At 41.3% G+C, this 25,620-nt stretch overlaps 3 protein-coding genes across 3 annotated transcripts; all 3 read right to left on the reverse strand.

Annotated features, from left to right (window-relative positions):
* Nucleotides 1-6,545: 6,545 nt before the first annotated feature.
* LOC542548 (phosphatidylinositol synthase) lies at nucleotides 6,546-11,517 on the reverse strand. Its single transcript, NM_001112089.2, has 11 exons — nucleotides 11,336-11,517; nucleotides 10,642-10,793; nucleotides 10,151-10,235; nucleotides 10,020-10,069; nucleotides 9,740-9,779; nucleotides 9,593-9,637; nucleotides 9,445-9,510; nucleotides 8,965-9,079; nucleotides 8,210-8,266; nucleotides 8,015-8,113; nucleotides 6,546-6,930 (listed from the first exon to the last, which is right to left on the reverse strand). Exons 2-11 carry the CDS (start codon nucleotides 10,676-10,678, stop codon nucleotides 6,877-6,879), a joined length of 648 nt encoding a protein of 215 aa, NP_001105559.2. The 5' UTR covers nucleotides 10,679-10,793; nucleotides 11,336-11,517; the 3' UTR covers nucleotides 6,546-6,876.
* Nucleotides 11,518-13,374: 1,857 nt separating this feature from the next.
* Nucleotides 13,375-19,118, reverse strand: LOC100193995 (oligomeric Golgi complex component-related protein). The gene is made up of 10 exons (NM_001352022.1): nucleotides 18,831-19,118; nucleotides 17,917-18,006; nucleotides 17,688-17,807; nucleotides 17,510-17,611; nucleotides 17,035-17,285; nucleotides 16,667-16,812; nucleotides 16,313-16,511; nucleotides 15,436-16,090; nucleotides 14,032-14,364; nucleotides 13,375-13,851 (listed from the first exon to the last, which is right to left on the reverse strand). The coding sequence occupies exons 1-10, from the start codon at nucleotides 19,116-19,118 to the stop codon at nucleotides 13,573-13,575; spliced, it is 2,463 nt and encodes an 820-aa protein (NP_001338951.1). The 3' UTR covers nucleotides 13,375-13,572.
* Nucleotides 19,119-20,877: 1,759 nt separating this feature from the next.
* On the reverse strand, nucleotides 20,878-23,390 carry LOC109942338 (uncharacterized). Its single transcript, XM_020544259.1, has 3 exons — nucleotides 23,379-23,390; nucleotides 21,561-21,878; nucleotides 20,878-21,377 (listed from the first exon to the last, which is right to left on the reverse strand). Exons 1-3 carry the CDS (start codon nucleotides 23,388-23,390, stop codon nucleotides 21,030-21,032), a joined length of 678 nt encoding a protein of 225 aa, XP_020399848.1. The 3' UTR covers nucleotides 20,878-21,029.
* Nucleotides 23,391-25,620: the final 2,230 nt, after the last annotated feature.

Consider the following 25,620-nt stretch of genomic DNA (forward strand, 5'->3'; position numbering starts at 1 on the left):
GCTTAAAGAATCTACCAATAAAACATTTGAAAGTGATTGTTGGTCAGAGATAGGAATTTTACCAATACCAATCACCTTACTCTTGCCACTATCTCCAAACACTATTTCTTGTGCTTCTTGAGTTAGTTGCAATGAATGAAACATGTCTTTCTCCCCGGTCATGTGATTTGTACATCCACTGTCAAGCACCCAACTTGACCCACCAGAGGAGTAGACCTGCAAAACAAGTTTAGGCTATGCTTTTAGGTACCCAAATTGAATTGGGTCCTATAGTGTTAGTTATCGCCTTGGGTACCCACACACTTCTTTTCATGACTTTTCTTTTAGTGTAGGCACCCACATATTTCACAACAAATTTCCCTAAATCCTAAGTCAACATATAATCACAAAGATAAGAGTGGGAAATGGGAGCATTAAATTGTTGTCCACTTGAGGATCCCACTTCCTTCATCTTACTCTTTGTGGAACTCAAGTTTACCTTTACCTGAGGTGACTTGTCATTTGAGGAGTGAATCCTCCCCAAGGCATCATATAGGGTGGTTCCCTCTATGAACTTGGGGGATCTCCACCCCTTATGCACTGTGCTAGGGTTTTCCTTGGATGAGTTGAACCCAAGCCCCCTTCTTCCATTGTTGGGCTTAAGGGACTTGTACTTGGGTTCAACTTTCTTTAACCCATCATTGCTAGAGCATCTTTTCAAAATTTCTTTGACCTTCACCTGTGGGCTATTCTTCCTTGCATGGTTAGTTAGACAACAAGAAGCATGATATTTGGCACAATGTTTGCAAGAATTATCATTTGAGGAGCTAGACTTAGATTCAATTACTAAAGATGAGGCATTGATGTTCTTGCAATTTTCAAGTTGCACTTGAAGTTCTTGATTTTGAACATTCAAGCTTAACATGCTTGTTTCAAGTGCATTCTTTTCATTTGCAAGATTAGCTATAGAGGTTTTCATATTAATTACTTCTTTATCTTTATTCTCTATAGTTATCTTGACTAAAGAGACTTCCTTAGTCAAGACATCTAGCATTTCATCTTTATTGTGAATCAACTCTTGAAGCTCTAGGTTTCTTTCCTTTTCAAGGATAAGCAAGTCTTCTTGAGCATCAAGAGTTGCTTTTCTTTTATCTAGCTTCTCCATTAATTTGGTGATAACATTGTATCCATTCAAGCCAAATTCTTTAATCATTTTATTTTTTATGGCAATTTGATCATCATCATCATCATTTGGAAAATCATTACTAAATAAGGTTACCTTATCTCCCTTTGCCATGAGGCAAGTCGGAGTGTAGGAGTCGTCTTGTAGGTTGGTGAAGAGTTGCGCGCTTGATGTAGATTGGATGGCCACATTTGCCACCACTTCCTCTTCCTCGGAGCTAGAACTCTCTTCATCGGAGTTCCATTCTTCACCAATATGGGCTTGACCATATTTCTTCTTCTTGAAGTATCCCTTGGTCTTGCCTCCCTTTTTAAACTTGTCCTTCTTGTATTCCTTCTTGGCTTCTTGTTCCTTCTTGTTAGGACAATCCGCTATGAAATGATCGGTTTGGCCACATTCATAGCATGCCCTCTTCTTTCCTTTCCTTTGGAACTTGTCATTCTTCCTTACAAATTTCTTGAATGTTTTGATGAACATAGCTGTGTCTTCATCACTTGAGCTATCTTCATCACTTGAGATCTCGACCACTTTCTTTGCTTTGTGGTCTTTGTTCTTCTTGGGGTTGTCTTGTTCATTTGTGATCAAGGCATGAGAGTCTCTTGTCTTGATGGGGGCTTCTTCGGACTCGTGTTGTTGAATTTTTGCAAATAATTGATGAGGCGTCATATCCTCATAGTCATCACGATCCCTTATCATCCTTGCAAGACTCTTATCCTTTTCTTTATAAGCTCTCATGAACAATCTTGTGACCTTGGAGTCACTCCAATCTTCACTCCCAAGTACTCTTATTTTGTTGACCAACACCATCAACCGATCAAAGAGTGATTGAAGCGACTCACCCTTTGTCCAATCATATCTTGCAAGCTCACTTTCCAAAGCTTCAACTCTATGTCTCTTAGCTTTGGGATCTCCTTCATGTGACATTTTAAGAATATTCCAAATGTCACGGGCATCTTCTCTTCCTTGAACTTTCCGGTATTCTTCCGGACAAAGACTTCCTTTAATTATGCTCACTGCTTGAGCATTGCGATGAACCTCTTGCATCATTTTCGGAGTCATCTCTTCTCCTTGGGCGGGCTTATACATACCTACATTAACAATCTCCCAAGACTAGGATGCACACCGATTAAATGCGACTTCATCTTGTCGGCCCACTCGTCATAGTTCAACTCACTAAGAGTTGGTAACTTTCCAAGTGGGGAGGAAGAGAAGTTAGGAATATAATTTCTAGAGTAATCGAATTGAACTTTGCTAAATTCGTTACCTTTGCTTTTGGTAGATGATCCTTCGGTGTTGAGACTTACTTGCTCAATACCTTAGACACCAAAAGATCCACTAGATCGTCATTGTAATCAAATGTTCCCTTACCTTTATCTTCTTCGGCCTTTCTTCTTGATTCTTCTTCTTTGGCCTTTTTCTTAGCATCTTCCTCTTTCATTTTGAGGAACATTCTCTCCGCAATCTTCATGGCGAGGTCGAGGACCTTGGGGTACACTTCCTCACCGGAAGATGTGACGGGGATTTCCTCGAGGAGAGGATCCACATGGTCCCGTTGTGTAGACATGATCGTTTCCTCACGCAGTTAAGCGTAAAAAGAGGTACGAAGCTTTGATACCAATTGAAAGTAGCCTAGAGGGGGGTGAATAGGCTACACCTGAAAATTTTCACTAAAAACTTCGAGATAGGTTAAATTAAAGTTGCACTGGTGCAAACAGGTTCAGTCGATTTTAATTACAACTGAACAAGTTTGAACCTGCTCAACTTAAAATAGATAATCTATTGAACAAATACGAAGTAGTGAAGAATATAGCTAAAGACTTGCCCTACACAAAATCTACTCGAATGAATAATATGAACCAACCACCGAATATAAAGCGCTTAACAAGAACACACAAGAACACGCGATATAACCCGAGGTTCAGCAACCACCACAAAGGTGTCCTACTCCTCGTTGAGGAACCCACAAAGGGCCGGGTATTTTCCAACCCTAATCCTCCACAAGCCGACCACAAAGGTCAAGGCAATCTCTTCTCAAATCAGCTCAAAGAGCGGGTGATACAAACTTCTTGGGGTCGTCCACAAATTTGGAGACTCCCAAGCAACCTCTAACCGTCAAGGAACACGAGGTTCCAAGAGTAACAAATCCGCACAAGGTTAAGTTTGCAACGAGCTCAAGAACAAAGAGAATGGGAGAATCGAGATGAAATTGACAGCGAGTTCGATCGAGTTCACCTCACACCAAGGGTCCTTCAAATGATTGAAGGAGATGCGATTGCGGGTGTGAAAGGTGAAATGAATGCGCTTGTTTGAAGGTTGGTCAGCCAAGAATTCGTGGGAGAGACCGGAGTAAATGAGAGAGAGAGTGTGAGGGGGTATATAAAGGATCCCCCAAAAGCTGGCGGCCGTTGGGAGAAAAGAAGTAAAAACCGGTTGAACCGGTTTTCAGACCGATTGAACCGGTTTCTACCAGGGGGATCCCGGTCCACTGAGCTACTCAGCCGGAGACTCAACCGGTTTCAAAACCGGCTGAGTAAGGAAAAATTTCGGCTCAACCGGTTTTAGAAAAATATCTGCTGCGACTTTTCTGACAGCTCTGACTGTCAGACATGTCAGAGCAGAGGTGGCAGGCGAACAGTACCAAAACCGGTTGAACCGGTTTCAGGACCGATTGAACCGGTTTTGGGGGCTGAAACCAAATTTTGAGTATTTTGAAGAGAACAAAAGTGGAGTCTTTGTGGGAAGTAAAATTTGTTTTTCTCAAGGGCATTCATGATCTGGAAAATGTTCTCCAAGATGTTTTCAAAAGATTTTGAACTTGGCTCATTGCACAACTTACTTAACCGTCGCGGATCCCTCTTAATTGCACGGTGATTCCTATGACTCAAGAATTATAAATTTAGCACTGCCGTTGTTTCTAAGCACTTGGAGTCCGCTGTGCTTTATACTTTTATGCTCGTAAGATCTGTGCTTCTCCTGTCTATAGAATTTCTGTGTATATGCTAGGAGCAAACTTGTTAGAATCTCAGTTTGTTTTGTCATTAATCACCAAAACCCTTAATTAGGGTTGATTGCACTTACAGCACCGGACAGTCCGGTGCACACCGGACATGTCCGGTGCGCCAGCCACGTCACCAAAGCCGTTGGGTTCCGACCGTTGGAGCTCTGTCTTCTGGGCCCGCCTGGATGTTCGGTGGCGCACCGGACATGCACTGTAGAGTGTCCGGTGCGCCAGCATGGGCGTGCCTGACTTCTGCGCGCGCTGGCGCGCATTCAATGCGCTGCAGGTAGCCGTTGGCGCCGAAGTATCCGTTGCTTCGATGTCACACCGGACAGTCCGGTGTACATCGGACATGTCCGGTGAATTATAGCGGACTAGCCGTTGTGAATTCCCGAAGCTGGCAAGTTCCAGAGCCGCTCTTTCTTGGAGCACCAGACACTGTCCGGTGTACACCGGACAGTCCGGTGAATTATAGCGGAGCGCCTCTGGATTTTCCCGAAGGTGACGAGTTTGACTTGGAGTCCTCTGGTGCACCGGACACTGTCCGGTGGCACACCGGACAGTCCGATGCGCCAGACCAGAGGTGCCTTCGGTTATCTCTTTGCTCTTTTGTTGAACCCAATACTTAGTCTTTTTATTGGCTAAGTGTGGACCTTTAGCACCTGTATAACTTATAAGCTAGAGCAAACTAGTTAGTCCAATTATTTGTGTTGGGCAATTCAACCACCAAAATCATTTAGGAAATAGGTGTAAGCCTAATTCCCTTTCAAGGACGACGATTTCGGAGGCCTGCTCTCCCACTCTCTCTGTGCTCACATAAGGTGGGACGGGAATGGGCGGTGTGCAACTCGTCTAAGAATCTGTTCACGTGGTGTAACCAGAAGCAGACTCACCTCCTCCGTATATGTACACGCGCAGAGGGAAGCAAACGATGAGTAACAGTCGCTATCAGAGCTACCGTTACAGCCAGCCAGAAACTGACGCCATCAGAGACGTCTGTTACTAGCCGATAGCCATTACAGCCCGTCCATTACTAGCCATAACACAGGAAACAGTCAGTAACGGACGATAGTAATGGACGGTCATCACTCCAAGCAAAATACACACCGTTAGGAAGGAATATTCGAATCAAGGTCCAATTTACCACGGCCTCAGCCACGGCCCAGCCGGCAGCATGCGCGTGTGGTAGTCCTTTATCCTTTTCTCAACTTCTCAATAGATGCAACAATGGTCCACTTATTTAAGTTGATTGATTTGTTCCTTGAACTTTCGGTATGATACTAAAATATTAATACACCGTAGCATTAAAGTGGACCTTTAGCATTGACTATTATTGAATATTAATTTAGGTCAGGGCCACAGTATGGTTTCTATGGTTTATGAGTTAAACTAATGATTAATGAATTATTTTTGTGTTAAATTGATATATGCAAATATAATTGTGAGTTAAACTGATGAACATGTTTGTGAATTGATAAGTGATAAGTTATGTTAATTTGGTGTTACATTGATGTGGTATGTGAAATTATGAGTATAATTATTATTTTTTATTGTTAAATTAGTTTGAAATTAAATAGAAATTGATTATTATCGCGAGCTAAACGAGCTAGCTCAAGCTCGTAAACGAGTCGAGCCAAACCGAACTGACTCTATAGCTCATTAGTTTAATGAGCCGAGCAAGCTCGTTAGTTTAACAAGCTAGTTCGAATTCGGATGAGCCGAGCCATACTAGCTCGATATCTGACCCTAGTTGTGAGAATGCAACTTGACGTATATTTGTCTACACGTCACCACACAATCCACGAGTGTGATGATTGGCACTGTGTGAGAGAGGACGGTTTTATGTCCTCATAGCATAAATAGTTGGTCTCAGCGCGCGAGGCAGGCAGCACATGAACAACACAGTATTGCCGTCGGCCTCAGGCTCTTAGCTGCACAGCAGGAAAAGCGTTATATCCCTTCAAACTAATGTTAACTTGGTACTTCCTCCGTTCTCCTAAAATATAGTTACTTCTAGCCCATTTTTTCTGTTCATATACATTCAAATGATAATTAATATAGATATATATACAAACTCCATTGGTATATAATTAATCTAAAACGAATTATTATATTTTAGGATAGAGGTATTGTTTATCATTTAAAGCAGTTTATTTAGTTAGAAAGGGATTCGAAGAGATTGAGAGATAAATTAGTTTATTTCTTCCTCAATCCTCTCCTATTCCATTCAATCCCCTTCTAAGCAAAGGGATGTCACATAAAAAAAGAAATTTTATCGATAAAGCTGACCCAAAGGATGCTTAAGGAGCAAAAGGGAAATCATTCGAACAGTAGCTAGTGCCTATTCCAGCGACTATAAGTAACTATCGAACTCTCGAGGGAACTGGCCTTGAGGATGGAATATGTAAGTTTTGTAATCCAAATAATCCTAGAGTTCGGAACATGCGGCTTGCAAAACATCGTTCAGGCTAACACAAAGGGGAGCTACTCTAGGTAAAAAGGATCATGATCGCATCACCACTCTCACACTGACAACAACTTAACGGCCGCTGCTTTCACAAAACAATTGTTTGCATTGGCCACGGCATGTCATCCCCTGGTCCCACATATGACCGCATCATCAGAAAGATGTCAAGGCACGCAAGACGTAGCCCGCCCCCTCGCAGAGTTTTCCCTTGGATATGTCGATACTAAACCGTGAAGCTGCCTTCATGCTTCATTTGCTGCGCTTCAGATCATACACCACGCATGCGTCCGCAGCAGTTTTCATCTGTACGCAGAAAATACATGGATGTCAAAAATATCCGGATTCTAAAAAAACTCAGCCAGCCGGTAGTGGAAAGACAGCCCCACCGGTATTATATTAAGAAGTTCAATCAAAACCACGACCGAGAAAGGTCACGAAAGTTGCCCCGATGTATCATGAGGGTCTAACCTCTATGGGCTAGATCTTTACTTGTACTTTGAGCCCTCTCATACCCTACACGAGGATCCACCCTAATAGGTCGGTCCATCTCATGTGCACCATGGTTCTTAAGGCGGTAAGGCAAGATAAGGCGCTGGACCACCGCCTAGACGCTAGGCGACGCCTTATCAACCTGAGAATCAGCAAAACAGCCCCATGGAGGAGGAAGAAAAAGAAAAAAAGAAAAAAAAAGGAGAAGGAAGGGGTAGGAGGCCCAGCCCACCAGTCAACCCATATAATCCTTCCTCTGGCAACCCTAGGTTGCCTCTCTCCCCCACCATTCAGCTGCCGCTGCCCCCGATTGAGCCGCCGCCGCCTCAGATTCGCCGTCGCCGCCGACGATTTGGACGCGGCCGCCAACGATTCAGCCTCCGCCGCCCTGGATTTGGCCTCCGCCGCTCCCGATTCGGCGCTGCCACCCCGAAACAGCGCCGCCCCTTTCCCTTCCCCTCTGCCCTATGCCCTCTTGCTGCTTCTTACCTAGGCGACGGGGACGCCTTGGATCTTTCGGGCGCCTGGACGCCTAGGCGACGCCTTTAAAACAAGGATGTGCACACAACGAGGAGAACCAGCGAGTGATCTTTTTTAACCTCAGTCTAAAATTCGCTCCTACTGGGATCCGAACTCAGAACCTGAGTGTTACTCAGACCAACTAACCAACTCAGTTAAAGACCCTTTTACAAAATCTTAGACTTCTCACTAAATCCACTATCAAATTGCATTTTGAGAACCATGTAGAACATGCAGCACAGCAACAGTTCTAACACCATATACAGATCTAAACCCAGCTATTTAGATATACTGTTGTAATGACCAGGTTCGGGTTAAATGCGTGCAAATGTGTACATTGCAATTGCAATAAGCTGCAGGAAAATTCAAGCACCGATACCTGGATGACGTTGGTGGCTTGCTTCACTGCCCAGCCAACTAGAGTGGAAACAAACACCAAGATAACGACGGGACTTTGGTTCAGGATGCCTTTGCATACCTGTTAAAATGTTTATTAATAATACAGAAATGTCAAGTGCTAGATAACTCGCATGCCAACTCGGAATGGCAATATATAGAAATGATGCAATCTTACACTAAGCAAGCTTGTTGACTCCTCATCAGCAAAGAGAAACAGGAAAATATATAAAACCTGTAAGTTTAGTCCAAAGAAATAGTTTAGAGGGTGAACTATAAAGGCATGTTTTGCTAGCTGTGTAAAAAATTGCTGGATGTGATTGTGCTGAGACATTATTCAATCCACAATACAACATTCAACCCCTAATTTTCTACTCCCCACATTCCAAATTACAAGATGTTCTAACTTATTAAAACTCGACCTGCGGGGGGTAAGACAACCCCCGAGTATTATATTAAGAAGAAAACCTTCTCACATAGGTCGAGAAAACCCCCGAACCCCTGCCCCACCCATACACAGCGGCATCGAAGTCCATGTGAGAACGACCGCGACTGGGGCTGAGCCTTAGACCCGAGCTTTGGCGTGGGACAGGCGAGGGGATTTTTTTAACCACAGCCTGAGATTCGCTCCCACGAGGAGTCGAACCCAGGACCTGAGGAGTGCTACTCAGACCACCTAACCAACTCAGCTAGAGGCCCTTTCGCGTTTTAACTTAATAGATACATAGCTTTTGTTACGCATTTACAATTTTGCATCCTAGATACATAGTAAAAGCAATGCATCTAGAAAAGCTAAAATACATAGTAAAAGCAAATGCATCTAGAAAAGCTAAACGTCTTATAATTTGGAATGGAGGGAGTACATTGGAATGAATTCAAACTGCACAAGGATCGCAATCTTGAGGATATCACACAGTATGAACGATGACATACCTCACAAGAAACACAGCAGAAGGCCATGAATGGCCTGTACCCATAATATAATTTCAGAAGCCAATTGCCTGTGTGTTTTACATCCTTGTGGCTAGTCTTACCTGACAAGAAAGAACTAGTATAGAAAATATGGCATTACATAGTTAGCAAGTACTCCATTTCTGGCTTTTAGGTACATAACTTTTGCTACATATCTAGATATATATTGTGTCTAGATACAAGGTGAAAACTATGTACTAGAAAAGCCACGAAGACTTATAATTTGGAATTGAAGGACTAATAAATAAGTAAAAAATAATTGAAAGTGAGAAACTCTTGAATAGAACGCATGCATAATGAAACCATCAGGCAATTATTGAAAATGTAATTGCTAACAGATTAATTCTGTTGCCTTGACTACCTAAAGAACAGGATTAGGTGCTGACTAGAAAACAAACTGGGAACTTGCAAAAACTGAACAAAATGGTAGAGGAAACTGACCTGTACATTTGAAACCAGTGGCTCGTAATATCCAATCCAAGCAATATCAAGAAGACTAAACCAGGTCTGTAACAATGCTTGCAATTAGGATTTGTACTAGACATTGAGATACAAGACAAATCAATACAAGCTCTTCTGCTTTTGATACCTGTAAAACTGGGAGAGAAGGGCCAACAAACAAGCAGTGCTAACCCTGAAGAAAAACAATGTGAGCTGTAAAATTATTTCAGTCTGTAGAATACTATAATGTATTCACCCTGCATATCCAGAGTTTAAAGATTCATTCAAGGAGTACCTATCTGTAACCATGTCTAACACAGCTCCAAAGGTTGATGCTGATTCATAGAATGAAATAAACTGATCAGATAATGTTATAACTTAACAGATAGCTTATATACTGTGTGGAAAAAAGGAAAAAGAGATTTAGCTGAGATCAATCTTTACACATAACCATTTGAAAGTTGGTCTCCAGCACACAATGCAAGGAAATTTCATTATAGCAAAGATGGGTATTAACCTTCTTCACATAATGACAGGCTACATGACTTGAAAACAGGGAGAATGTGAATTATTACCTTGATTGAACTTCCTTGCAAACCAACCATCCACACCATCAAGGACAAAGCTAGCATGTTTGTAAAGATGTTAGAACAATATACATAAATCATTGGCAACCTCAAGAAGTTTGCAGATATAAGACGCTCACCTGATGAAGTACAGGATAGCAAAGAGAGCCTTGTTGGAATAGCAAACCGCAAATGCAATGAAATTTATGATGATCCTAAAATACCCTGTGTGATAATGACAATTCTTGGAATTTTAGTCACATAGGCTTCTGTTTTTCATTCATGCTAAAAGCAGTAGATAAACATATTGTCTCGTTGGTTAAACTATGTGTCCTCTACTAAATTTATGGTTCCATTTATGTAGCTATACTTGGGCAGCAAAGTGGCAACAAAACTAAAACGCAGTATGTGGATGTTGCTTCTGCACTGCATAGCAAACTGGCAACATAACTAGAATGAAGTACAAAATCAATGACAGAAAGTAGGCAATGTTTCCAGTTGCACGAATCATTACTCATTAGTACAATTATCCAGACTTTGAGATATAAGTAACAAAAAAAATATAAATATTATATAATAGGTTTTGGAACAGCAAAATAGAATGTCAATAGATAACCATCCAGAGGCGTACCGATAATGTTAGGGATGTAAAGATAAACTGATGGCATTTTGCCAGAGGGCAATTGTGCCTAGTCGCCTAGAGAAGATCAGGAGTAACCAAGAGCTTGAGGTCCGTAAGTTCTGCCCTTAAATTGGTGAGCATAAATAAACTTAACGGGATTCCTGTCAGATGAGTATATCGTTTATATATTGATCCAAAAAAACAAAGTTTTTACAAGAAAATCAAGTACAGTGTTAGTATAACCCTTGTACCTTTTACAAACTAAAAAAACTCGTATTTATATGTCCCAATGAAATATCAACATAATCGCTGGTTTTCCAAAAGAGGAGATGAAAGCAAACATTTATTTTTTGCCCATAGCAGTACAGATGACTACGGTGGCAAAATATCTGAATTGTGGCAAATAAAGCTTGAACTAGGCATGATTAAAGCATTTGCTTCTTTGCTAGTATATAAATCTAGAAGCATCCGATATCATATTTAAGCCTGTAATATGCCTAGTTTTTGCATCATGGAGTTCGGCGGAGCCAATACAACACGTAGACCCGATAGTTTTTGCCAAAAAAAACAAGCTATTAGTAGGCACAATACATAAACATACCTAGTGGTTATCAGATCTGATCCGAATACAGATAGCCAAATAGGTTAAATTAGGGTTCAGGTGCACATTTTGCACAGAAGGGAAGAGAAGGGGCAGGCATACCTGGTGTGGCAGGCGCTCGTCGCCGACGCCGCAGGCAAAGGGCCCGACGAAGACCTGGGCAGCTGGGAGAAGGGCGGCAGCGGTCGCCGGCGTGTTCGGTTGCGCTGACGCTAGGCCCGGACCCAGTAATGCAGGCACCTGGCCCCCGTGGAAACGGCGGGGGGAATCGAGCGTGTAAAGGGAGAAAACGGCAAACAGGGTGTGAACGCACGACTTCTCTTTTTTGTATCTCTCGTTCTTTTTTCATTCTATTGCCATGACACGTTTTTTTTCGGTTTTTATTCCGCTTGTACCTAATTTTATTATTATAAGTCCTGCCTCATAAAAATCATTTCTTTTTTATCCACAATTGAAGCTTTTTTTCCCATTGCCCTAGTGGTAATTTTTTTTTGTCAGTCTTTTAAAAGTTGTGCTCTAACTAACTTAGAATCTTTTCATTTCACATAAATATGTCATAAGACTTTTCTATTAAATATGTAACATTTTTCTTGTGCCTGTAGAATGTTTTTCTCGAGAATTTGGAAAAAGTTTACTCATAATGGTGGTATAAATTTCCTTTTAGCATGGAATGTTTTGGTCATGAGCTGCATCATTTTGCTAGTGAAACTATAATGTGTTCCTTCAAGAAGTAGAACATTGTTTTATTTTAAGAAAAAATCTTAAGTTGGAACATTTTGTTTTAAAGCTACCACATTTTCCTTTTGAATGTAGTATTTAAGGGCAAACACCAAAAAAATATAATTGATGTTAACATTACTCCCTTCCAAACTATAAGATAATTTGACCCTTTTAGATTCACCATTTTTCTATACATTTAGATGTACACTATATCAACATAATTTGACCCTAAAAATTAAAAATGCTTTATAATTTAAAATTGAGAGGGTATAAGTATAGATGTACAGAAAACACGAAAGCTCGGTCTGAAGCATGTTTTTTTGGTCTGGTACGAGCCCGGTCCAGCCCGCATTTATACGGGCCCGGACCAGCCCGGCACAAATAAGCGGGCCGGACCCCGACAGGAAACTAAGCACGGTGGGCTAGCTCGGCACGACCCGTTTACCTTTAAACCCGTCAAGCCCGCCTTTTTACACTAAATCGTACTTACCGACCTGTTTTTGGTCTGCTTTTTTCGTGCTTACCGGGTCGGTCCGACCCGTTTAGGCTCATAGCGGGCCGTGCTCGGACAGGGAAACGAGCCCACGGGCTTAGACAGTCTGGCCCGGTTTTCTAACCGTGCCTAGCGAGCCGGGCCCAAAACGGGTCGGGCGGCCATTTGGCCATCTCTAAGTATAAGTCATTAGGATTTTGTTGGGAAAATATCCTATGCAATCACTTATCCTGGTGCAAGCATGCAATCAAGCGATCTGGTACATCCGATCTAGATATAATGATAACTGTTATTTTACATTTAACCCCTTCCACCTGAAACCTAGTGTCTATTTTACATTTAACCACTTCCATATAAAACCGTTGCATCTAGACTGGATGCTCTGGATAGTTTGATTGCACGCTTGCACCAAAATGAGTGATTGCACAGGATATGTCCTCGATTTTGTTATGACAAAATATTATTTAAACTAGTGCACTAAAAGTAATGTAAAAACCCTAAACCAATATTACATGCCTCAATCTTTTACTACATATTATAACGTTAAATAAAAATATCTAGTGGAATCTATTAGTAAAATATTTGGTAGAATCTGAAAAGATTTTGACGCTTGGTGCTAGCAGCGAGAAACATTTTAGTTTTTCAACAAAATTACTGTCAAACACCGCAAAGGAGACAAACGTTTCGAGGATGATTATTTGGAACCGATTATCATTTGTACACTAGAAACAAACGTAATATAGTTTCTCATTTAGTTCTAGCTTCAAACTTCCAGCGAACTACCCAATGCAAAATCTAATCTGGATGCAAAATGTTTTTACGAGAAACCTGCCAAATGCACCCTATGATCCATCCAATTCTGACGAGCTTATAAAGCTGATCCTCATTCTTTCCCCTAGGTTTGTAATAGAAAATCGTGCAATCAATATAGGCTCCAAGTAATGAATTATTCTATATAGGATTATTCTCACTATGTGCCAGCAGTACGGTTACAAGGCAAGAAAAAAAAGGTGAAGCAACAAGCTACAAGCCCGCATGCCAAACATACGATCGCAGAAGCGTGCGGTAATGCATGCTTTTACAGAGGTAAACCTCATGGAAAGGGGGAGAAGTTAGGACGATTTCACTAATCTAATGTGATCCGCCGGATCTTGCAGACCAGATGGGTAGTAGGGAGGTCGAGCTGGCTTGCACCATCAGATTTGATCAGATCACGGACCTGGTCCCTCGGGGTGGAGACGCAGGCGTGGAAGGTAGACAGGAATGGAGGGATTGGCATCGAGAGCGCAGAGAGGACATTGTTTAGGTACTCAATGTCAGCAGCGAGCTGCTGTGAACCTCGGTCGGTGATGTAGTGGATTCCTCGGAGCTGCTCCATGAACAAAGCAGTGGCACCTTCGGCGACCTGGTACATGGAAGCAGAGATGATAATCAAGACTGAATGTTCCAACATCAACAGAAGTGGTGCTATGAATTATGATTAAAACATGGGAAGATTCGAAATAGCCTTCTATTCAATCGTATCTTCCTACATGATGTGCAAGTGACCTTTTGCATACGTGTAGAAAGATTTCGCGTTTATTACCTTAAAAATCCACTCGGTGGCAAAGAACTGGGCCTCATCGTTGCCAGCCTCATTGCCTGAGATACCTTCCGCGAGTGGCTCCAGCTGCTGTGGTAAAGTGAGGAGATACTCCCCAACGCTGGTCACGTATGCTTGCGGGTAGGCACTGAAGCTTGGAAGAGGAAGACCACCCTGTTCCTCCACGGATGACCAGATTGGAAGGCGTGCGACCTCACTGAGACGCTGCCGAACCTTAGATATGAGCACATCATAGACGAGTTCATTTACTGTGTCTGAGAAGGCTGCAACTCTTTGTGATGTGAGAGGAAGAGCATGGAATCTTGGATCTTTTGACTGTAAAAATTAAATAAATAAAAATGTTAGCAACATGAGGGCAACTAAATTTAGTTGGGTGGGAAATTTGCAGGTTATGAGTAGGTTCTATGAACAGATCTGATTAACTAGTGATGTGGAGCAGAAGAGGCAAATGAAAATGATTAGATCTCAGCTTCATGTGAAACTAGATGTTCAAGATGTACCACGAAATGTAGTCCTTATGTTTCTACACTGACTAAAACAAGGGAATATGGAAAAGGAACCAAATGAGTCATTTGTCTGGACTGCATAATTTTCATCGAAAACAACCAAGGGCATGTTTATGTATTGTAGTTTTCGGAAAATATAGTATCATAAAACTGTGGTGCAAGCCAAAGAGATAAAAAAAAACCATGATTTAGAAAAAGTTAGTCATGATTGGAGTTATTAAAACTTCAAAAATACTACAGTTTTAACAAAATCATGGTTTTAGAAACTACTAAGTTTACTGTATCCAAACACCCAACAGCTTTTGAAACCATGGTATTGCTCCAATACTTTAAAATACTCCAACCCAAAATAAGTGCACTTCTACAATTCAAAATTTGTCCTAAAATAAGTGGACATCCAGCTATAGACTAGCTAACTTCAGTAGCTTTCTTAACTTTATTTCTTCCTAAGGTTTAATTATTACATGGTGGAGCAACCTTTATAGAGTATATATGTAATTTTACTACTATCTTTGGTATCTCCTACTAAATCTAAAAATACATTTGTTTTGGGATGGAGGGGGTACTCTGCATCCAAACAGGGCCTAATATGTGTTTTGCAAAAATACAGACACAAGGTGAGTCAACCCAACTTGAAATGATGCAATCTGGACCGTGGATCAAAGATCAGATAGTTCAGGACTTGGTTCTATAGAAAAATAAGAAAGATTCATTCATCAAGTTCTATCAGGTGATGATTGACATTGACTGCAGATCATGCATCACTATGCAAGTTTCAATCAATATTCAGATATACAGTTACAACCCAGAGACATAAGTGATGACTCCTGTGTTGTAAGTTGTAACAGAAAATTTGAAAATTTAAAACAACAAAACCTACCTGTTCTAGCACAGTTAAGAACTTCTTAGACTTATCTGGCAGATCACTTAAGCGAATAGCTGCAATGTCCAGCGCAGCCCTCCCAGCAAAAGACAAGTCTGCATTCTCATCAGCAGTTGCTGCAGGTGATTTATCCAGGCTTGAGCCAAATCCAGAAACAGAAAAGTTTGTTCCAATCCTGGCAAGTGTAGCTCTTAAAGAAGCTTCAAAGACTGAGGTTCTGCTAGTTAGGCAATCAGCAACTGTAAGAATTTGCAAAGCACCTTGGACAATAGACCATTCTTCCTCTTCAGAAACATCCACCAATCGTTGTACTTCCTTTTTCTCTAAACCTGCATCTTTTTTCAAGGCATCACTATCCAGTCCACAGATTATCCTCAGGGACTTCAATGTTTCTTGGAGATTAGATATGTACTGCAGCATGACGTCATCAAGAGCCAGTACCAGTTCATCTGCTTCTGAACCACCAGTCAGACTAATGCATCTCTCCACAGCTGCCTCAAGGAGTACTATCATTTCTGGGATGGATTCCTCCATTCTGCGGACAGTTTCGCTCAGCTCTATACCCTGTGCACCAACACCACGAGGGACGGCCCCACGGATGTCGATACTTGTCATCTCAGCAGAGAGTATAGCACGCTCCATCTGCCCATACCTACATGACACCCAATAAAAAGACACGCAGCACCAAATGATCATTGCCATACATCAATTGCATCAAAGAAATCTCATAAATGCAGCTGGTAACGAGATGCAAAACAATTTTTTCCTTTGGTGGTTGTGTGTGCATTGACCAATTGATTTAAGTATTTACCTTCCTTTAAAGGTTTCATATGGGGGAATAAATAGCTTTCGACCAATTGATCTAAGTATTTACCTTGCTTTAAAGGTTTCATATGGAGAATAAATAGCTTTCAAAGTATTCAGCACAACTGCAAGATCTGATTCTGAAAATAAGTACTGAATGTTCCTAGCAAAAGTGCCAGTCATATTGTGCAGTTCAATTAGCGCTTGAAGATGCTTATTCTGCAATTTGGTGCTTTTTGGTAAGTCACCTGATAGAACATCCAATATACCTGGATACAGAGAACAAAAACACAATTCTCTGTTAGGAAAACAAGCAAGATTAAGCAAACAAAACTAATAGCTTGTTAAAGCACAAAAATATATGTGATAAAACCATGGGATAGATGTAGGTCAAAATAAAATTAATGAGCAATCTATGCATTACCTTTGGCAATAGATCTGGTTTCAGGAATAACATCCCCGGTTGCTATATTTATACGAGAGACAAAGCTTGAATTCAACTCACTCATGGTCTCAGTAAGTACTTTTGGTACAAGTGATTTGTATTCGTCAGGGAAAGCAGTCAAGCACCTGTGAGCATCACCATTTCCATTTAGAGCAACCACAGGCTAAATTGCAGTTCTGATAGGGAAAAATAAGTGTTATATTTTTTGGTCTAAACAATGTGTTTTATTCATTATGCCAGATATTGCTTAAGGGCTGCTTCTAAAAACTGACTTCCGCTTAACCACTTTAGAACTAGTCCTAGGTATATTTAACTCAGATCAAAGGTGAAGATCACCATGAACATACCACTTCCACTCTTGTTCAAGGTAAAGCAGTGTCTCATCATAGAAATTAGGCAGCCAACTAGAGAATGAGAGGCCACTAATGCTTTCACCACTGAGTTTCTCCATGTCTACCTTGCTGGATCTTTGCTTTAGCTCAAAATCATCCCAGAGTTTCTTTAGAGGCTTAACATGGATCTTAGTGTATTGCACTTCCAGTGACTTGAACCTATTGATACGGATCAGTATACCACGAAGATCTTGCACGGCATCAACCTTTCAAAAAAGAAACAGGTTCCGAGTAAAATAGAGATCCTCAATGTAACAAACCACTACCTCCGCTTTGAGTTGAAAGTCGTGTTGTTATTTCTAGATATATAGCTTTTACTACGTATCAAGACATAATGTATTTTAGGTGCATAGCAGAAATTATGTATCTAGAAAAGCCAAAACGACTTAAAATTCGGAACGGAGAGAGTATTGTTTTGTGGGGATTATACCTTGCGATTAGAAAGTGCATCTACTAATCGAGGCTGCACCATTTCATCTAGCCTTTCTTCCAATACTTCAAGTTGTTTTCTGACGTTTGCAAACTCGGCAACCTGAAAGAAACCTTGTTATAAGCAAAACAAACAGGCTGTGTATGCAGCTCATGGCTTTTTACAGAGAGTATGACACCTCTCCAACTGCTGACAAGCAATGTCTCATAGTTGCCAGGGTTTCTGCAGCTTTTGGAAGATTGCCACTAGAAAACACATCCTCAACACTCTGGCTCAACTGAGCTAACCCAGCAGCATCCTGCCATTCCATCAAATGAACTCTTAAAAATAATAAACAAGAATTTACCACATTAGTAAAACTATACTCCAGTGGTGTGCCATGGTCTACAACTCCAGATAGACCTTACCTGCAATGTTGTGTATGCGGCTTCCATGCGCTGTTTCACAGTGTCAATACGCGCTAGTGCAGCTATTGATTCTGCGGATGAGCCCTCAGCCTGGATGGAAATATATTATATAACCATGAATACTTTGTTAGTTGTCGCCTTAGCAAAAATGTAGCTGGAACAGAATACAGTATATCAAGATAGAGTGAGCTTGGGCAGAGGGATAGACTGCAAACCCCCGAGAGATTAGTTTGGTGTACAAGAATGGTTCTCTCACGGTCACACAATGACACAACTGAAGGCCAAGATTTTATTTTCCTTGCATATTGTTGTACTGGAATTTTTATCACCTCAGTATGTAAGCATTACTAGAACTCCATGGCTCTTTGCCTTTTTTTTGGCAAGCAAAGAAAAGTTCTATGCAGATTGCCTTCGAATCTGAATGTCTGAATTGCTCCTAATTTTAACTCTTACAATACGCTCAAGTTTGTAAGTACATAAAATGACAATATCCAAATTAGTCCGCATGACATCTAATGCAACTATGTCAGAGTGTAGCTTAGTTTCACAAAACCCGGAGGCCCAAAACATTTCGAGATAAACTTTCAACTGGTAGCAGATTTGGGCAACGAAATCTGAACATAAACTAATCAAACTAAATGACTCACTCGTGAATTTCGTACTACTTGTACGCTAGTACGCTACAATTGTACTCATGTCGTATCCAAGGTGAAACCCAGGCAGATGAAATCAGACTTGACTAGACATGGATGTGAGATCCAGATCCATCTGAAATATACGTGCGAAGAGACTACGCGCGGTAAGCTATTCCAGAGCTCGAAGCAATCCATCTCGGTTTCGCGTAATAAACCCACGGGATTGTTAGTGAGTCCCAGATCCAATAAGGAGAAAGCCACAGGGACGGAGGCGCGTACCAGGGAGAGGGACTGGAGGACGGAGGCGAGGTGGGAGCGTAGGGCGACGGCGTCGTCGCGGAGGCGCAGCGCGTCGCGGCATGCCAACGGGACGCGGCGGAGGGCGTCGCCGCTATCCCTCTCGAGCGCGGCCGCGGCGTCGTCGGCCGCGGAACGCAGGCGCTCCTCGGCGTCGGCGAGGAAGCGATCGAGAGGCTCCGACGGGTGCCGCGCGTCCAGCGCCGCGTTGATCCACCGCTTCGGGTCGAAGCCCTCCGCCCCGAACTCCGACGCGTCCACGACCACCATTTCCGGTGCACGTCGGGAGAAAGCGCGCGGGTTCCCTTCACTGCTTCTCTGTCTCGGCTCCTCGGGTGTCTGCACACTGCACTCTGCAGGGGAGTAGGGACGAAGAGTTTTTTTTTTTTTTTTGTTTGCTATTATAAACCTTATTAGAGCATCTCCAACAACGTGAACTATAAAAATGCCTTATAATTTAAAAATAAGTAAATTTTATAGAATTTAGGGCACCAACAAAACACCCCGCTCCAACAGTAAAGCCCCAAATCTAGATTATAGGGCAGCCCACTACGGTGTAGTATATTTGAGGCACTTGAGAGGGTGCCCTATAGTTTTTTGACAAAATTTGTTGAATTGAGGCACTGTTGGAGTAGTTTTTCCTGTGTAGAGCACTATATTTCAATTTGAGGCATTAGTTTGAGGCATTGTTGGAGATGCTCTTATATAACCGGCTTCGACACAATAATATATATAATTTAGGGCGTGTTTAGTATGACTTCAGAGCAAAACTCTAAAGAGGAGCTGGTAGAGTATGTCAAACACCTTAACTCCAGAGTTGTAAACTCTATGGAGTTTTTGGAGTTGCAGTATAATTTTTTGGAGTACCTCTTTTGCTGCTCCGAAAACTCCAAAAAAACAACGAGATTGGAGTTATTTACCCGCCACTACCACCGGTTATGAGAAACAATTTAAACTCTAGAGCAGAGCTGCTCCATCCAGAGTTTTGGAGTAGAGCTGTTCTAAGATGGAGCAGAGCAATGCCAAACACGCCTTAGTCTTCAATAAAACAACAATCTCCACTGTGATACACCATTATAATAAAATTATGGATCAATTTAAATCTTTTTTATTTTATTTCCCCTTTTTCTGTGACACGAGTAGACTATTTTGTCCTCTCTGTGCATCGTATCTCTGGCATCGGATGCCATTGTAGAGTTCTGATATCTCACCAATTGCTTGCCAGCTGCTTGTAAAAATTGAGACTGTGGCACAAGAAGACCATGAGAAGACTTGTGAAAAATTCATTGCCAGTTGCAAAAACCTGAGACTGTTTACAAAAAATCTGAAACTGGTTGTAAAAACTGAAGACTGGTTTCTTGCCCGATACAATTAAATAGGACTATCGGCAAAATTTATTGTACTGAGCAACAATTAAATAGGACGCTATTGTTACCCCTTGTAACATCTCACACGAATTAAATAGCAACAATTAAATAGCACCATATAAGGTCTCACACGAATAAGCTTTCACAAAAAGTTTTCACAAGAATAAGTTTCCAGCAACGATGCTGCTACGGCGCAAGTTTTCACAAGAATAAGCTCGTTTGGACGCCTAGAGATGAAACCTTTTCCAAGAAATAAATTTCAAGAAATGTATTATATAGAATTCAATCGACTAGAAAGTGATTCAATTCCATTATTTTTGTTTGGTTGTACAAGCAATTGAATTCCTAGAATTAAATTCTAGATGTTGTTTGGATACTTTGCACACGAATTTGAATACAAACAAGAATATCTTGACTTTGCATCTGCTTAAAAATAAGCATGAACAATTTACAACTATCAGAAACTATTAAGTTCACAAATAACAGTTCTACAAAGACAAGTCACACATAACAGTTTCACAAAGTCATCAAGTTCGCACATAAAAGTTCTACAAAGACATCAAATTTTCACATAGCAGTTTCACAAAGCCATCAAATTTGCACACAACAGTTTCACATAGTCATCAAGTTCGCACACAAAAGATTCACAAAGACAAGTTCACACAATCTGTTCAACACAGAGATCTAAGTTCACATATAAGTTGTTTCACTTCCTTAGCTGCATCATAAGCCACCTCTTCCTCCTTTCCATTGGGAGTGCCATCATCGACTCAAACTTGCGTGCATTAGAGGTGAGGATGTCATAAAGCTCAAGTTATGTGTCTTCATCAAGTCCCTCAACCTCTTGTAATGCGGCGAGAACTTTGGCCGAAGAGGGTAGCTTTGGACCGTCATCTTTCAATGCAGATGTAAGCATGTCAAACTTATCACACCACATAGAGTTAAATGAATCATCTGATCTCTGTCTTTTTAAACTACTCGAGGAAGATACAGAATATGGAGCATCCTTGCCTCCAGTATCATTCTCTTTTGCCATTTCCTTTGAACTTTCAGCTGTTATTTTAGCACCCTCTCCATTTGCTTGGTCTTTATTGTACACTAGGCTGAGTAGATCCCAAAACTTCACAATCTTATGTCTATATCCTTTTGCTTCCTTATTCCTCTGCAAAAAATTGTTACAAAGATACATCAACAAATAAAGTTGGAATTGAAACATAAACTAAACTACAAAAATGGAATAAACTGAACTGCAAAAAACTGAACTACAAAAATTGGACTGCAAAAACTAAAGATTTTGTAGTGCAAAATTTATACTACAAAAATTGAACTACAAAAATTTTCTTACCTCAACGTACTCATCACATATAGTGTCACTATCAACTTTGAGCTTGTTCTTCTCCCAATCCCATCCAAAACCACTAGTGGACAACAAACCATTAACGATATTGTAGTGCTTATCAAAGGTCTTGCTGCGAGAGCTAATATTTTCCTTTATAATGGTGACATTACACTTCCCACAAACATTCTTCACAGCAGTTGTGTATACATGAGACTTCCACCCATTCTGACATCTATCACCTTTATTGTAATAGTCCACAAATGTATCAAGGAGTACCTTATCCATCTCATCATTCCAAGGAACGTAGCCCCTTGTTTTCTTGTCCTACAATCAAAGAACCACACATATAAAAACATAAACACAAAAATTCAGAAAATACGAAGACATAGAAAACAGAAGCATACAACTATGAGCTTTGACCATGCCTCGCTTGATAATCAGCAAACATTTCACTAGCTTTGGTGTCTCTAAAATCACCCCACTCATTAGTTGATTGAACATGCGTAATCAAACTCATTTCTCCTTGATTTTCAGTAGGAGCAGCATAGATGAGACTATCAACTTCATGTATTAGAATATCGTCCATATCTCTTTGTCTATCCCTTAAAAAATTATGCAATATGCAGCAAGCATGGATGATCCTAATCTACATAGAATAATATGGCTAAGTCAATACACAATTTTAAAACTAACAATTGAATTTTAATTGAATACCTACTACGTTATACCTGGTTTTCTAAATCAAAATATGAGCTGGTCCTCAAGATTGCCCATCTCATCTTCAATAGCCCAAAAGTTCTCTCTATCACATTCCTAGTTGTTGCATGGCATAGGTTGAATAACTCTCTCGCAGTAGATGGATTGTTGCCTTGAATAGCCCATTCATTCAAGTGGTACCGTGTAGATCGGTACAGGGCAAGAAATCTCGGACCATTTGTATATCCAGCATCCACTAGATAGTATTTACCACTAGGAACAACAAATGAGTCCTCCCGTTACATGGCATCACGTAGTATGCGTGAATCCGAAGCCGACCCTTCCCATCCAGCCAAGACATACAGAAACTTCATTTGTCAATCACAAACCCCTAATACATTAGTGGTGATTCGTTGCTTCCTATTTCTATACCTACCTAGGTCAGTCAATGGAACATTCACATCGATATGGGTGCCATATAGTGCACCTAGACAGTCCTCAAACCATTTCCACTTTGGATCCTCAGGTAGAGTGGTTTCTGGATTAGGAAGCTTGATGAACTCATGAATTAAAGATAGAATCCCTCTAAGCACTTCGTTGAAGTGTCGACTGATTGGTTCAAGGGACCACCCATAAGTGCTACGGATCAGCCTCATTTTGGTGTTATGACCTACTATAAGCAAAAAAATTGCAAGATTTTCTTCTACCGACACATTTAGGGTATCCTGTAGGTCACTCTTTTCTCGTAAGATGGCACTCAAGTCACTAAAAGATCTCTTAGTTAGGTGCAAACTGTCATAGCAATAGACATTTGAACTGTGGTACATATTACGTATCATTTGTTTTCTGCACTCGACATTTCTCTCTTGAACTTCGTTAGCATCTACGATGTGTCTAGGTCTCCTCCGTTGATACCGGTTTGCAATAATAGCCATAATAGACACAACTAATACAACAAGTCTCTTTCGCTTCTTTCTCTTCCTTTTAATTTCCTCCTCGTTAGTATATTGAGTTGATATCTAGAACACATAATTTATATGCAATTAGACATGCTAGTTGAAAGCAAAATGCTCTACTCAAGAATAAAAACACTACTAGTAGGAGCACAAGGTGGAATAGGAGAAGTACCGATGTAGCCATGGAGATTGAAGGATTTGTTGGAGGTAACTAGATGAAACTTGAGGCGGCAAATCCCAAAACAGCGAGCTATTTTAACACTCCTGCAAATGACTCTATGGCAAATAGGTCATTAGATGAAACTGCAAAAAAACTTTGTTGGAAACATTACTTGCCAACAGACTTGTATATGAGACTACAAAACACCCTTTTCCAGTTTCAATTTTTTATTTTGATTCGTTAGAAGTGCATACAGTAGGAAAAAAAGAAAGAATGAGTTCTCTTGGAGCAACACAAAACTTGTATATGAGTATAGGATTTTGGTAGAAAGAAATCAATGGATGAAACAAATTCAGCTTCTCTGTTGGCTAAATCACTCGCTTCGTTTCAAAACTTCAATCGACAACTTCTTCTTCACTATCATCCTAAACCCAATCTAAGCGTCGCTCCCCCTCTCCCACAGGTTCTCTCGCACGCTCGTCCTGCCTGTGCAGTCGTGGGAGGCATCGAGCCGAAGGGAGACGAGTCTGGCGGAGGAACAGTCCCGCAGCGATTCAGTGGCGAAGGAACAGGGAGCAGAGCGATTCAGTGACTCTAAAAGCTCATCTCACCTCGTCGTCGTCGATGCCACCGTCGGCCAGGAATAGGGAGCAGAGCGGCATGAGCAGTCAACCAGGAACAGGGAGCAGAGCGGCTAGGAACAAGGAGCCGTCGGCGATGCAGAGCGATGTCGTGAGCAAGGAGCAGAGCGGCGAGCGATGCGGGGCGGCTAACCCTAGCCACCTTTCTGACGCTTTTCGATGGGTGATAATCTGAAATGAGTCAAGGCCAAATTTATAGGGACGAGAAATGGGCTGAAATGGCCAATTCAATTCTAAGGGGATCCAAACAGGCCAAGACATTGAATTTGATTCAATTTGGACCAATTCTAGGGAACCAAACAGGCTGTTATTGGATTTCGTCGTGGACATGCTGACGTACTCGAAGATTGAAAGGTCCCTTATGGGTTTTGGTGTTTTGGATGACAACACAATTAAAGGTCTAATCAGGGTGTTATGTGTTGGACAGGTTCTAAGTGAAAAAACTAAGAGGTTCAACACATGGAGACATGTGTGATGATCCACACAACCTGAGATGACTATGGTTTGTGAACATCACACATAAAGTTAAAGGATGGATAATGACTATGTTGAAGTTGATGTTTATAACTTGGAGTTAACTAGTCCAACCAAGGATGGAGGCAAGGATATCTTCAAGGTACGAGAGTAAGGGAGAAAGTCAAGAGGACTGAGGTACCTAAAGCCAAGGTGAAAAAGAGGCTCTTGCAAAGTCAACACTGATCGAGTTGAGAAAGGTTATGGTGCATCGAGGACCATGACATAGGACATGACTTGGAACCATTGAATAAGTTCCTAGGTTTATGGTTCAAGCCATAAGGTTCAAGATCCTAGCTCAAGTAGTAGGACATGGTCATAAGAAAGTGGAGAAGTATCAAAGTCAAAACCAGGAAGGGACCCAAAAGAGTTAAGTGTGACACTTTCACTTTTAGTTTGGGTCATTCCTGTGTTTGGAGATGTTCTTTATGACTACTGCAGAGTGTTGGAGCTCATAGATGACCATTAAGTTCAAGTTATGGCAACTTGAGGATTTGTAGTCCAACCCCAAGCTCAAATAGGCCAAAAGGCCAAAACTATGAAAAAGGTTAAGTATGCAAGGTTTGAGTGTTTGAATATGTTACATACACCTTTTACTATGCATTTGGCACTTTGGTTTGCTCTCTAACCTAGTTTGTAGAGAAAGTGCCACTTCGGGCCCTGTTTGATAAGAAACAGAAAAGCTGGGGAAAGAATGAGAAAGACGTAAGATTATGTGACTTAGTAAATTGGATTATACACTAATTATGTATGGCTAAGTCACAAGAAGATCCTCCAAAGAGTTGAAGTCAATTGGAGAGACCCGGAGCGCCCTCCAACGGATACTTCCCACAAGTGTGGCTGGCTAACGACTAGCTGACATGGCACCTAGTCCACAGGTGCATCGGATTGGCTCGGTGCCAGTCAGCTATAGAAAGGACCCAACTAGATCTCGAAGATGGTGCAAATGGACCCGGTCCGGTGGTGCACCGAACCGAACTAGTTTGGTACCATGACTCCATTTGATGATTCTAAAGATCTATTGGGGGGTTTGAAGTTCTATTTGTAGGGAACCCGGGGTTCAGGCATTCAAAAGAAGGGAAATGAGGAAGGCAAGGGCA

The sequence above is a fragment of the Zea mays genome, chromosome 9 (genome assembly GCF_902167145.1).
Source record: "Zea mays cultivar B73 chromosome 9, Zm-B73-REFERENCE-NAM-5.0, whole genome shotgun sequence".
Lineage (NCBI taxonomy): Eukaryota > Viridiplantae > Streptophyta > Magnoliopsida > Poales > Poaceae > Zea > Zea mays.